Source organism: Aotus nancymaae, unplaced genomic scaffold (genome assembly GCF_030222135.1).
Source record: "Aotus nancymaae isolate 86718 unplaced genomic scaffold, 86718_ANA_hifiasm-v0.15.2.pri h1tg000036l, whole genome shotgun sequence".
Lineage (NCBI taxonomy): Eukaryota > Metazoa > Chordata > Mammalia > Primates > Aotidae > Aotus > Aotus nancymaae.
Window position 1 is genome coordinate 90,676,329 of NW_026988450.1, and position 14,363 is coordinate 90,690,691.

The following is a 14,363-nucleotide window of genomic DNA, read 5'->3' on the forward strand; positions in this document are numbered from 1 at the left end:
GAACAAGGATCCTCCAATGAGGCCCAGCCCAGGGAGCCCCTGAGGGCTCAAGCACCATGTTGCCCTCTCCTGCTCAGGTGCGGGGGGCGCTCTCTGAGCTGAAAAATCACCCTCCAGGGCAGGGGGCTGTGAGCAGCTGTGGCTGAGACCCTCCTGGTTCTTTGGCCTAACCTGAAAAAGATCGGGGTTCAGTGGAACAAAAAGGGCCCCAGTCACTGTGGGGAGAGGACCCTGGGACCATTTTCCCTGAGGGCCAGCTCTGGACTGCCCGTCAAGGTGCCCAGGACAACAGAGGCCCAAAGCACGGGCTTCCTGGCCTCCTGTGTGTGGAGAGGACACCAGAAGCACGGGGCGGCCCGGGGTCTGAGCAGCTCCAGATGTCATCTGGTGGCTGGATGGGAATGCACATTCTGCCCTCCTCCGGGAAGGACTCTTTAACCCAAGCTCCGGGGGACAGGGCAGCCACCTGCCAGGGCTGCTGGGGAGACGGACCCAGGAGAGAGCCACAGCCAGGGCAGGAGGAGCCAACCCCAGGAGCTGATTCAGGCCCGGGGAGGAGGACCTGGGGAGGGAAGGACAGGCTGTCTCGGGCCAGGCCTGCAGCAGGAGCTGGGAGCTGGGTGCCCATCATGGCAGAATGGAGACCCCAGGCACGGGGCAGCTGCAAAGGCAGCTCCTCCACTCCCTGCCAGCCCCGAGACTCAATCATGGTTTTTGATGGGATAAGGGTGGAGTTGGCCCTGGGCTCCGGAATCCCGGCTGCTTGAAGAGGGGGTGGCCAAGGCTGCCACCCGTTCACCCAAGTGACCTAGATGGAAGAGCACTGACCCCGCCTTTCTGCTGCAGGCTGCCTTGGGCCTCACAGGCCTCCCAGCTGACCCTGGGTGGCCTCGCAGGGTCTGCTCCAGAGTCCAGGGCCACCGGGCCACCTGCTCAAGAGGGGAGGAAGCTGGCTGGGGATGCCTGGGCTCCCAGCACACCAGGAACACCCTGACTTGGCCCTCCCCAGCGAGATCAAGATCAGCAAATGCAGCCTCACCCTCCTCTGGGGTTCACCTGGACCGGAACCAAGCTCAGCCCGGCTGGCCGGCGTCCCTGCCCTCCCTCCTGCAGGAGGAGGTGAAGTGAAGAGAAAGAGGTGAAATTAATTGAATCATATATTTCATTTAACTCAATATATCCAAAAACCTTCCCCATGTGGGACGCATTCCAGCCTCTAGCCAGGCGCCAGCAGGATGCTGTCAGGGCTGGAGCGTGGTCTGAGGGGGAGGCATGGCCTGGAGCCCACCTTGGGGGTGAGGCCCCTCTTTAGAGCCCCTCTCTGCAGACCTGGCCTCTGGCCCCTCAGAGCCCTCCCACCCCCAGCCTGCCCTGCCAGCCCCTTGGCCCCCTCCCTAAGCTCTGCACCCTAGCCAGGCAGCGGGCCGTGTTGGGGCTGAGGAGGGAGGAGTGCGGCAGCCTCAGAAGCCCAGCCAGAGGCTCTCCTCCCACCCATGCGCCTCATTGGGACTCCAGGCACGGAGCTCCCGGGTGGGCGGGAGGTCCGTGGCAGGCAGGGGCCGCTGCCAGAGCCAGGATGCGCTGCTCCAGGCTGCGGCTGTGGCTTAGCGCCAACCCCACTCGGCCCCTGCCCCCTCCCCCCTCCCCTTTGCTTACCTGCAGGTGGCTTTGTGACTTGGCAATGGCCCAAGTGCTGCCACTGCAGGATGGGGAAACCGAGGTAAGAGCAGGGGAAGCCGAGGGCTCTGCTGAGACCTGCGTCCAGCATCTGCGGGAGCCAGTCCCCAGTGTCACTGTGCAAATCTGACCATCTGTGGGGAGGCGGAGGCCTGGCACAGGGAGGCTGTGTGGCTGGCTCCCTCCTGCAGAGGTCAAAGGGGAAGTCAAAGGGCAGGCAGCGGGGACAGAGCCCAAGCTGTTGTGACAGAGGAGACCCGGCCAAAGATAACAGGAGCTGAGCCCACAGCAGTAACAACAATGGGGCTGTGCCCTGAGCAGGAGCACTGGACACAAGGCAGGGACGGCTGTCCGACAGCTCTGCCTCCTCTGGACCTCATGATTCCAACCTCAAGACCCAAGGTCCCAAGCCCCCGACTCACCCGCCCAGGCCTGAAACCCGTCTGTCAAGGATGCTGCGGGGACCTCAGCCCAGTTCCCATAGCAACGCCCGGATGGTGGGGGAGGGGAGGAGAGTGGAAATGCAGAAACAGCAAATAAAGAACAACAACCTCATGAAATGAGCAGTCCAGGAAGGCGGTGGAGGGATGGCCCCGGCCCCACTGAGGTCAAAATGAGCAGTCCGGGAAAGGGCGGTGGAGGGATGACCCCGGCCCCACTGAGGTCAAAATGAGCAGTCCAGGAAGGCGGTGGAGGGATGGCCCCGGCCCCACTGAGGACAAAATGAGCAGTCCGGGAAGGCAGTGGAGAGATGGCCCCGGCCCCACTGAGGAGGCCCCAGCAGGTGCAGCCGCCGTCACCACTCAGGTAAACAGCACTGGCCAGTGCCAGCTGCCATACAGGGCCTGAGACACAGAGGCCGAGGGGCAGCCCCAAGGCTGGCACACAAGGGGCCTGGGCAGGGCTGCCAGACTCCAACAGGGGGTCCCCAGCCAGCCTTCTGGGTCTCAGCTCTAGACGGGGGAGCAGACAGGCAGCCCTGACCACCCAGCGCTCACCTGCCCCTCTCCACGGCTGTCCCACTGGAGGGGCTGACTTTGTGGGAACTTATCTGACCCATATGTCAGCCTCACAGCAGCCCCAGGAGAGACATCATCATCTCTCTGATTTACCATGAGGATACTGAGGCCCAGAGGGGCCATGCAGTCGGGTGAAGGGGAAGGGCCGCAGCCAGTCAGGAATCTGCCCCACGCCGGGACGCTGGAGGGGCAAGTCCAGCACAGAGCAGGCATCGTGGGGGCTGCGCTGGGTCCCTGCTGCGGCCGAGCAACCACAAATGCAGTGGTTCAGACAGCACGCCTTTCCCGTCTCACAGCTCTGTGGGTCAGGAGTCCAGCCCTGGGGCTCACTGGTCTAAAATCAACGTGTCTGCAGCCTGTGTTCCCCTGGGAGGTTCGAGGGGAGCGTCCTCTTGCTGCCCTGGCAGGTCCAGTCGTGGTTCCTGGCAGCACCTGGCCTGCATCATGGCCACACCCTCTCCACGGATCCTGCGGTCACTCTGGGCCGCACAGATGAGCCCGGATGACCAACTTATGTCAAGGTCCGCTGAGAAGCAACTGAGTGCCCGTGCCCGGGAGTCTGACATGAGGACACTGACATTTTGGAGGGCCATTCTGCCCACCACAGGGGGTGAGGGGGCATCACCAGGGGGACGAGGGCAGAGGCTCTACCACAGAGGACAGGCACAGCAGGAGACTAGGTCTGTCCTGGGGTGGCTGGGGCGGGTGTGGGAGTGTCAGGTGTGGCCTGCAGTCTCGAGAGACTGAGGATCCATGCCCAGCTGTGAATCTAGTAATGTGTCCAGGGCTGCTGACTTCCTTAAGACTCACCTGGGTGGGAGCAAGCATCATGGGGGCTTCCTGGAGGAGGCAGCTCACACTCTACCTGGAGAAGGTGGAGGATTGGGCTGCAGGGGAGGTGTTGGTCAGAGGAAACTGTGCTGAGAAAAGCCGCTGGGGCATGTGTCAGGGTCCCTTCTTAGGGCCTCCACTGCTGGAGGAAGAGTGATTCCAGGCTGCCATGGTGGAGAAGGGGCGGTTGTCGATGGTCCCTGAAGGCCGAGCCAAGGGGAGCCAAAGGAGGCATGGAGGCAGGGGAGCCACTGGGTACCACCAGACAGCCCCCCGGGCAGACTTGAGGGGGCATATGGTCTGGCGAGCCCAGAGTCCCTGGCAGGTCCCAGCCATTGCTCTGCCAGCTGCCACTGCGGGACAGCCTCAAGCAGGTCCTTCCCGCCTCTGACTGAGAAGCCGGCCTCACCCCAGGCCCCCTTCCCACAGGCACCTCCCTGCACACAGGAAAGGAATTGGAATCCCCGTCCACACCCTGCCTGTTCTTAATAGGGAAGCCCTGCTCGGCAACGATTTACCTGCAGGTGCTGAAAAGAGCAAACCCCAGGTAGGGGCTCCACACAGGCTTCAGGCTTCCTTCGTACCATGGACAGGCTCCAGGAGATGGAGGGGTCTGAGTGGACCACAAGCCTCTTGCTTCATCCAGGAGTGAGGAGGCCAGCCCCCATTTCCAGGGAGAGCAGGCGAAACAAGGAGGCTCCCAGGCGGCCACCACCCTTGTCCCTCATCCGCCACTCCAATTCCCAGGGCAGAGGTCCCAACGTCCCCAGGTGCCCTGAGTGTGGAGAGACATGCTGACATCTTCCAGCAGGGCTGCACCGGGCACCCCAGCAAAACAGAGGCAAGATAATTACGGGGGAGAAGAGCAGCTAAAAATAGCCTCCTTCACAGCCTAGACTCCTGGCACGGAAGATGCCAGACAAGCCAGCAGGAGCTCAGGTCCAGGGCCTTCGGGGAGGGGCAGCCTGAAGTGGCATCCCTCACCAGCTGTGCACAAGGGGGTCACTGCCAGGGAGGGGTGGAGCTGACTCGGGGCCACTGTCCTTAGGGAGCATCAGGCAGCGCCAAGACAGACAGGGAGAGTCAGGGATGGCCGAGGCACTGCAGTGACCCCCGGGGTGGGCGCAGGGCGGAGAGAGAAGGGCAAGGCTTCAGAGGATGAATAGGCGCTCACAGCAGTGACCCCCGGGGTGGGCGCAGGGCGGAGAGAGAAGGGCAAGGCTTCGGAGGATGAATAGGAGCTCACAGCAGTGACCCCCGGGGTGGGCGCAGGGAGGAGAGAGAAGGGCAAGGCTTCGGAGGATGAATAGGAGCTCACAGCAGTGACAGCCAGGTGGGCGCAGGGAGGAGAGAGAAGGGCAAGGCTTCAGAGGATGAGTAGGAGCTCACAGCAGTGACACCCGGGGTGGGCGCAGGGAGGAGAGAGAAGGGCAAGGCTTCGGAGGATGAATAGGAGCTCACAGCAGTGACCCCCGGGGTGGGCGCAGGGAGGAGAGAGAAGGGCAAGGCTTCGGAGGATGAATAGGAGCTCACAGCAGTGACCCCCGGGGTGGGCGCAGGGAGGAGAGAGAAGGGCAAGGCTTCGGAGGATGAATAGGAGCTCACAGACCGTGGCCATTCCCAGAAGAAGGAGAGGAGCAGCTTTGTGGCTTCCAGGGGCTCACCCAGAGGCAGGCAAAGGTGGTACCAGAGACTGCCTTGAGGGCCTCCTGGCCTGGCCCTCCCTCCAAGCTGGAGGAATAGCTGGGAACCATCCACGCTACTCCCGCCCCTGGTGGACACGCTGGGCTGAGTAGCTGCTGCCTCTGGAGATGGCCCACGGAGCATCCGGAAACGCCCGGTAACTGGCCCCAGGCCAAGGCTGTGGCGGGGAGGGGTGGGCTCAGAGAAAGGACAGCGGCCGGTCAGACCCTGCTCTTCCTGGCTGAGCACAAGCAGCCTCTGTGGCTCCTCCGGGCCCAACCCTTGCCCTCAGGGTCAGACTCAGGTGTCAGTAGGACCCAGCCATAGACATGGGAAGGGACCGGACACTGGGGAGGGGATACCCACCGGCCCCAGCTCTGTCCAGGGCTGAGCTGAGGAGGAGGCTGAGCTCAGTTGACACTGAGGCAGGGCCTCTGTCTGAGGCCCAGGGCTCAAGGAAGAAGGTGGGTCAGAGGGAGGACAGAGGCGGCCGTGGGAAGCAGCAGCCAAGGCCAGGCTGGGGACGAGGGTCGGGGACCCGCCTGACCCTCCCTGGGAGCTTTGCTTTAGGGATTCTGGAGGGACCAGAGCGGGGCTAGAGAGAGAGGGAAGGAGCAGAGGGTAAAACAGCGTTGGGGGGAAAGGGGAGATGGGAATGGGCTGCTGGACTACCAGCCCAGGAGGGAGCTCCTTGCCCCAGCGGGGGTGGGCGTGCAGGGGAGGGCAGAGCTGAGCAGCCTGACAGCTGGAAATCTAGGGTTTACCCAGAGGTGGTAGCCGGCCACAGAGAGGTGTGGGCCCAGGAGCTCCTCAGTCGTCAATTTTTGCTTTTAAAGATGTTTTTATTCCAGGAAGGACATCTCCAGGAAACAAGCAAACAGAAAACAGACACGGAGGTGCCCACTGCGGAATGTTCCATGGGATGCAGCGCTGCCTGGCGGATGAGAGAATGGCGACCTGAAATTCCAGGAGCACTGAGACTCTGTCAGAAAGGAGCACGATCAGAGTTCCTGCCATGGAAAGTATCTCACCCTGGTGTAACGTTGCCGTTTTTTATCTGAGACAGGGTCTCATTCCCATTGCTCAGGCTGGAGTGCGGTGGCGAGAATGGGGCTTACTGCAGCCTCAACTTCCCAGCTCAGGTGATTCTCCTCCCTCAGCCTCCCAAGCAGTATAGTTGGGACTACAGGTGCATGCCACCATGCCTGGCTAATTTATTTTATATTTTTGTAGAGTTGGGATCTCGCCATGTTGCCCAGGCTGGTCTCAAACTCCTGAGCTCACGCAATCCACTGGCATCTGCCTCACCTTCAAACACTGCTGGGATTGCAGGCATGAGCCACTGTGCCCAGCCAGTGGCAATGACTGAGCGCTATCAGCCCCATGGTGACCGTGGAGGAGGCGGGGCGGGAGGACATGCAGTCAGGGTGGGGCCAGCGTGCAGTAGAGGTGCACGCCACCGTACCTGGAGGAGAGCACTGTCCTCGACCTCACAGACTCCACGGAAGCAGGGCTGGGCGGGGACCCCACAACCAGGCTGCCCTGAGCCCCGCTGTGCCCTCAAGCGTCACCTGGGATGGGCCTCCTGATCCCCCCTTGACTCTAGGACCTCAGCCCCACCAGAACCAGGCAGAAAGGGAAGGGCTCCTCGGCCTCTGGATGCCCGGCACCTCTCTCCATTGAACTTCCTCTTCTCCTTATGAAGGGCCCTTGGCTCCTGGTCCACCCTCTTCACTCCCTCCTCACCCAGCAGCCACAGGAGTCACGCAGCTCTGACCTGTCTCACCTGCGCCCGTCGGTTCCTCCCAGCTCCGCCGAGAGAGATGGAGACAGAGGGCCAGAGAGCGGAGGCTAGCGGGACACGTGTGCCACTGGCATCGAGGGGGTGCTCCACGGCTTCGAATCAGCCAAATTCTCTTCAGTGTTAAAGTGCTGTAAAATATAAAACATAGATAATTTGTTGACAATTCCCTTGTAAGTTTCTATACTAACCTGAACTCTTCCTGGAGTTAAAAGACCCTCGCCAACTAGAAACGAGTCCTGCCACCTGTGAGGTTGGGAACAGTGCACGTGACTGCACCGCCCTCACTTCCAACACCAACTATAGATGCCTGGGCTCCCGACAGCTGCCTCAGAGGTGATGACTCTCTAGAAGGTCCCCAGCAGCCCTGGAAGCCATTATAGCCATGGCTATGGATTCCTACGGGGAAAAAAAGCAGATTAAAATCAGCCCGGCAGGAGGATCACTTGAGCCCAGAAGTTCAAGACCAGCCTGGGAAACATGTCAAGACCCCATAGAAAGAAAAAGAAAGAAAGAGAGAGAGAGAAGGAAGGAAGGAAGGAAAAGAAAGAGAAGGAAGGAAGGAAAGAAAAGAAAAAAGGGAAAGAAAGAAAGAAAAAGAAAAAAGAAAGAGAGAGAGAGAAATTAATAATAAATAAATAAATTAGCCGGGTGTGGTGGCACACACCTGTGGTCCCAGCTCCTTGCAAGGCTGGTGTGGGTGGATGGCATGAGCCTGGGAGGTCGAGACTGCAGGGGGCTGTGACTGTGGCCCTGTACTCCAGCCTGAGTGACAGAGAGACCTGTCTCAAAAATATAAAAAATAAAACCAGAATGGAAAGAGGCATGTGGGACAGAGCCCAGGAGGGGTTAGACACAGAGCTCCTGGCGGTCCTCCCTGGGGTCCTGGACAGTGTGAGGCCCTGCCCCTCCCTTAGCTACGTGGGTCAAGGTGTACAGAGCATTGACAGCCATGGTAGCTCCTGCCTTGGGGTCTGTCACGTGGACCTGGTTGACGCCCACATGGCTGAGCCGTCTACAGCCTTTCTGGAGGCAGAGCTGATGCCGCATAGCCCAAAGCCTCCCTTGAAGTCACATGAGACCATTGGTGTGGCCTGAGGCCCCAGCGTTCAGGGTGTAGGGATGACCTCCCAGGAGTCCCAGGCAGAGGCCAGGCGTTTTCGGCCGAGGTCACGCCCTTCACACACACCACCCTAAACGATTTTCGGTGTACCTTGTCCACTGGCTGCCCACCTAGGTCCTTCCTCCTTCCCATATGCATCCTGGCTTTTGTCCCTGGACATGGGCAGAGGCGCCATGGGTGGCCGTGGCAGTTTCTGGGCTCAGCCTTACAATTGTGGCGCGTCCCTCGCCGTCTCATGCCCCTCTGGGTAGCAGCCCGGAGTGTCCAGGAACCTGGAAGTTCTGGAAGGAACAGAGGCTGCCCAGCCACATGCTTCCCAGAGGGGAGACCGCCCTCCGAATTTGCAGGGCCTCTGTTCCAGCCACCTCGCCTGGCACAGACTCACACACTCTCCCAAGCCCATCACTTTCCCTGCAACCCCCAGAGGCACCTGCCAGCCCTCAGCAGTGATCCTGCTGAGACTGGGAGCTGTCAATCTCTGTTGAACCTTGAAGGCAACAAAGGGGCCCTGGCACCTGCCCTCTACCCCGCACACTGGCTCCATAAGGCCGGGTTATGGAAAGGCACCAGCCTCCTGGCGGCCCTGGGATCTGACCTGTGCTTCCTGGCTCCAAGGCCTCCCACCAAGCTGGGTCTGCGGGATGAAGTTCTAGGGGTTTCCTGGGTGCTTCTCCCCAACCTGAAGCAAGCACGACCCCTTTCTGTGCCTCAGTTTCCCCATGCTACAGTGAGGGTGTGAGACTGAGTGGTCTGTGATACCTGGATGGGCAGGAGCAGTGAGGGGTGGGGAGGGGCCTATGGCGGGGAACACCCTGTCCCAGGACCTGGTTTTCAGACTGCAGGACATCTGCACAGGGTCTGGGCCCCTCGGTCCCCAACCACCACCTGCCCACTCCAGCCTCCAGCCTCTTTACTTGGGAACAGAGTGACACAGCTGCACCTCCAATTACCTGAAGGGTTCTGATAGCCTGTTCCACAATGACAGGGAATCACTTGTTACTAAAAGGGAAGAGCGCCAACAGCCTCCAGCTTTCCATGTGTGAAGTAGCACTTCAAGACAAATGACTGTTTTCAGGCAGCTCGGTGGTGCCCAGCTTCCTGTTCCTGCCAATTTCCTCTCCCCGTTCTTCCAGCGGCTTCGTTATTTAAAAGAAATGCAGGAGAAGAATAGGGTGGAGGCGGCCCCTTCACCGTGGAGGCCCTGCTCCAGCCCTGTGCCTGGGTGACGACATTTCCTGGCAGCAGGTGGCTCTCTCTGCTCGGTCCCCTCCTGTTTCCTGCTCTCCCCGGCCCCTTGCTGCTGCAGGCCCAGTGAGCTCAGCGCCAGGACCCCGCAGGTGCGATGCCCCCCGGGTGGGAGGGGCTGAGCTGGCACCACCCACCAGCTGCCCTCATGGCTTGGCCCAGGATCCCCAGAAGAGCAACCCCGCCGAAGGGGCGGGCCCTTCCAGCAGCAAATGACCAGGGCAGCTGTGAGGGTCGATCTGGCCAGGGTACCTTCTCAGTCACTCAATCAAACCCTAACAGAGGCATTGCCCAGAAGGTCTAACACAGGGGCTTTCAGGAAGAGCATCCTTGGGACCTGGGTGGGCCTGGTTCAGTCCTTGAAAGGCCTCAAAAGCTGAGGCTTCCCTGATGCAGAAGAAATTTCGCCACAGGTGCCCGCTTCAGCCCACTCCCCACAGTTTTGGCCTGCCCTCTAGATGGCGGACTGGCTCGGCAGCCCCTCCATTGAGTAAGACAATTCCTTGCAATGAATTCCGCCTCCTGCCAGTCCTGCTTCTCACTGAACACTGTTGGGTCGGGGCTGATCCCTGCTCCAGGCCATCTCTTCCTTCCCCCTGGAACCCAGTGTCCCCCACAAAGGCAGGGGAGTTGACCTCCCGCAGGGCATCGAGTTACCCTTATTTCCAAGTTCTTCAGCATAGATCTCGTCGGGATAACATGCCCTGTTTCACAGACGAGGAAACTGAGGTTCAGAGAGACCAAGTTCATGATCTGGCAGCCAGGAATGGCCAAGGTCCCCTCCCCGCCGGGGTCTGCACTGACTGGGTCCGCAGGGCTCCAGAGCCTGAGACGGCTGTGTGGGGCGATCCCTAGCTGTAGTCCCCCTGCACCCAGCTGTACACCCCACGTGCCAGTAGGACTTACAGAAGGACAGGCCTCAGCTCAGCATGGACGGGGGCTCCCCCAGTCAGCAGTCACACCCACTGGTGGCCACCTCAGGCCCAGAGGTGGTGCTGAGCCAGGCCTAGTGAGCTGCGGGGGCTGCCGCGTGAGGACCCAGGACCCTGATGGAGGCTGCCCTGTTGGTGCTCCCTCAACCCCAAGCCCCCAGAGACCTCTCACTACACCCCTCGGTCTCTGGGGTCGCTCTCTGGGCCGGGGACCTGCGTCTGTAGCTCCACTCCTGCCCAGCCCAGGCGTGCAGAAGGAAGCAACACGAACACTCCAAGAAGTTTCAGTGTTTTATTAACAAAATCTTACAAAACGAGTCTGTCTTTGGGGTAAGTGCACAGGGCCTGGACGGACATGTAAGGCGTGGTCTGTGTGGGGCAAGGGGCAGGGCTGGCCACACCCTCGTGAGGCTTCCAGGTCTCCACAGGCTCCAGGGCTTCCCCAAAGCCTGTGCCGGCCTGTGAGGACTGGTTATGGCTTATGTGCAAAAATAAAATCTGTGGGGCTGGCAGGGTGTGGGCTGAAGACTTGTCAGAACGGTCTGAGGGCTAGTTCCCCAGCGGACAAGGCGGAAGATGAGCCCTGACCAGCGCCTGCTCAGGCTGCAGATGCCAGGGGCCCGCCAGCACCAGGGTGTTGGTGTCGGGGCAGGGCGGAAGGCCTGGAAGAGCCCCGGGAGCAAAGGCTTCCGGGATCACCTTCCTGCGGCTGGGCTCTGGGCTCAGGGTTCCTGGGCAGGAGTAGGGGCGGTGGGCCCAGCCTTAGGGCTCGTGAAAGCCTCTGGCAGAGAGGATGGCCTGGCAGTGGGCGGGGTTTCCCTGCTGTGAGAGAGGCAGGACCCCGACTCCTGCTGCAGTGGCTCTGGGGGCGGGCAGCTGGCGGCCAGCGGGGCGGGCTTAGCGGCAGGCCCTGGCCCTCACGCTGGCGCTCAGGGCTAAGCTGGGCTCTTGCCCTCTGCCGCAGCGACTCCTCTCTGTAGCCCCGCTCTGGGCTGTCCTGGAGCTTTGCCTCCCACGCAGGCAGCCTACAAGGTGAGGGGTGGGTGGTGCCCAGCACAGCAGCAAAGACTTTGTGGGAACCTTGAGACCTGAAAGAAGAGGAGAGTGGGCAGTGAGGGACTGTGCGGGACAGCAGGCTCCACAGGGAGGGGCTGGGGATGGTGGATGGCGCTGCTCTCCCAGGGCAGAAGCCCCCGACCCTGTCAGAGCCTCCCAGCTTGCCCGAGCACTGGGGAGTGGCCTGGTACCCGGGTGTCTGGGGTCTGGGGAGGAGCTCATTTGGCAGGGAAAGCTGACGGTGGGGTCTGGGTGGGAGGGTGGCGCTCGGTTACCTGTTGTCACTCTCCTGGCTCCGAGGGTGCTGGCTGCTGCCTCAGCCGGATTTGAGGACTCAGCCCCTCTGGGACCCTCCGCCTGCCACGGCTGAGTCATGAGCTGAGCTCTGACTCTTCTCCAGGCGGGTGTGAATCACTGGAGCTGGGGGAGAGAAAGCGCGGGTCCATGTGAGAGCTGGCTCAGCAAACTGCCCCTGCCTCCCACCCCTCTCCCCATGCCCCCTCCATGACACCACCCCCACCCCATCCCTTTGGCTAACTTGCTGGTGGCCCCAGCTGGGTGGGCTCTCCTGGAAAACAGCCTCTGGGTCCCGCCAGCTCTCAGACGCCCCACGGGGGGTGGTGTCTTGGGGCAGGGGCTCACCTGTGGGGCCAGGAGGCACCGGGACATCAGGTCTGCTGCTGCTGCGTTTTCGACTTCCGCTCTCCCCTGGGAGGAGGGGGCCGCACTGCCCAAGGCTGGCCAGCTGCCCTGGGAGTCAGGGAGGGCGTCTGCTGGCTCTGGGGATGCCGGGAGAGGGCGGCGGTGCCGGAAGTCGAGGCTCCCTCAGCGCTGGCTCTGCCCTAGCTTCTGCTATGGGGTGTCCCATGAGCGTGGTGGCCGCTGGCCCCTGCCATCCCGACACTTGGTTTTCTGGATGTTCAGAGGGCCTGGGCGTTGTAGCAGAATGAGGAAACTGGGGTGTTGTGTGATGGTCCGAGTGTGTGGAGGGTGGGGTCCAGGCCAGGAAGACAGACGGAGGGAAGGTGCCGGGCGGAGCCCTGCAGGGGGGAGGGCTCTTTGCTGCTGGGTGCGGTACCCACATCTGGATGACACGAGTGGGTGCAAGTCGGGCTGAGCCCGAGGGGGCACCCAGCTGGACCAGGGCTTCCCCTGCAGGAGTCAGCCCCAGCTCAAAAGTCCTGGTGGGCAAAGCCACAGGCTGGATGTGGTGGGCAGGCTGGGGGCTCCAGGCTGTCCTCTACTCAGGCTGGGTCCGGTCACTGGCCACAGACTCGCTGTTGGGGGCGGGCGTGAGGGTCTCCGCCTCGTCCTCGGCAGGGACATGGGGGCCGGGGCCGACCGGCTCGGCCGCCTGCTCCAGATCGTCCTGCACCTCCATGCCCCGCTGGATGAGCTGCTCCAGGGTCTTGGGCAGTGGGTGGCGCAGGAACCTCTTCAGCTTGGGCTGCAGGGTGCCCACCACGTACTGGATGATCTCCTCCTCATCCGCGTCCACATACAGTGTCTGGTACAGGTCGCGCTTGCGCCACAGGAACTGGTCCAGGGGCTCGCCCTGCTTCTGGGGCAGGTCCAGCTCGCGCTGGATGGCCTCCCGGGACAGCGTGCCCTCGCTGTACTGCAGGAACTCCTTCTTGAACTCCACCCAGTTCTTCACCGAGCCCTGCTTGAACTCCCACCACTTCTTGGCCGGCCCATTCATGTGGTTCTGGATCTGGGACAGCCAGTACTCCTCAGAGCCGCCTACCTGCCGCAGGTACTCCTCCAGGTGACTCAAGAACTCCCGGGGGTCCTCGAAGATCTGCGTGTCCACGCCGGGGCTGGGCTGCCCATCCTCACCGGGGACCCACGCCTGGTACTGCTGGGCCTCGGCAGGCTCCTGGCCAGGCAGCTCACCGGTGGCCGGGGGTGGGGTGATGGCATAGGGGCTGACGGTGTAGTCGTAACCGTCCGCCTCCTGGCAGTAGCTCTCGGGACCCCCCACGCCCACGGAGACAGTGTGGCGGGCCGGCTCGCTGCCCACCGGGTACTTGCCCCCCATGGACTCCAGGCGGTCGGCCCAGCGCTCCAGGCGGTAGAACACCTCGCGCCACACGTGCATCTCGCGCTTGACCCAGCGCTCCAGGTTGGCGATGGTCTCCTGGCAGCGGCACAGGCAGGCCTTGATGGACTTCTTCCAGCGCTGCGAGTCGCCCGTGGGCACGTAGCCGTCCAGATTGCTCTCCAGCTTCCCCACCGAGCGGTGCAGCCCCTTCAGCTCGCGTTCCACCTGCTTGGACACCTCGGTCAGCAGGTGCCGGTGCGTCCGCCGCACGTGCTCCAGCATCTCGGCCCGGCACTTCCCGATCTGCAGGATCACGTTGGGCTTGGCCGCCGGCCCGCCCCGCGGCGCGGGGTAGGCGTGGAGCCCGCCGCCGGTCCGGTGGTCCAGCTCCATCTGCGCGCAGAGGCCGGCGCTCGCACGGGCGGCAAACACGTCGGGGCGGACGGGGTGGGGGGCGCTGGGGTCCGGCGGCGGTGCCCGGTCGCCTGGGTCCCGTGCGGAGCTGCGGGGAGCGCCTGAGTGTCGCTGTGGGCCGGGGACGGGGCTGGCGAAGCGCGCCCGGAGAGGCAGGTCCCGCTCGGCTGCGGCGGAGGGAGGACGCGGCGCCCGAGCTCTGCGCTGAGCCCCGGCCGCAGGCTCTTTATGCCGCCAGCGCGGCCCGTGGGCGGCCGGCTCGCCGAGCCCCGTTTCTCATTGGCTCCGCCGCAGGCTCCCCGCCAGCGCCCCGCCCGCGCCCCTGCAGGCCCCGCCCCGCGCCCACTCGGCTCTGGGCGGCGGAGGGACGGGAGGGCCCACCCCCTGCACACTCCGCAGGGCCGGGATGACTAATCCCTCGGCTCCGCACCTCCCACCCCAGGTGGCGGGGCTCATTTAGCCTGCGGAGACCGGAGGGACTGAGCAGGGCACTGGGAGGCCCCCTTCCACACCCCTCCCAGCGCCTGGCAGGCTGTCA

The 14,363-nt window shown here is 62.7% G+C and overlaps 1 protein-coding gene across 1 annotated transcript; it reads right to left on the minus strand.

The window, feature by feature from the left end:
* Positions 1-11,270: 11,270 nt before the first annotated feature.
* ARC (activity regulated cytoskeleton associated protein) lies at positions 11,271-13,804 on the minus strand. The gene is made up of 3 exons (XM_012468353.3): positions 12,010-13,804; positions 11,643-11,787; positions 11,271-11,399 (listed from the first exon to the last, which is right to left on the minus strand). The coding sequence occupies exon 1, from the start codon at positions 13,802-13,804 to the stop codon at positions 12,608-12,610; it is 1,197 nt and encodes a 398-aa protein (XP_012323776.2). The 3' UTR covers positions 11,271-11,399; positions 11,643-11,787; positions 12,010-12,607.
* Positions 13,805-14,363: the final 559 nt, after the last annotated feature.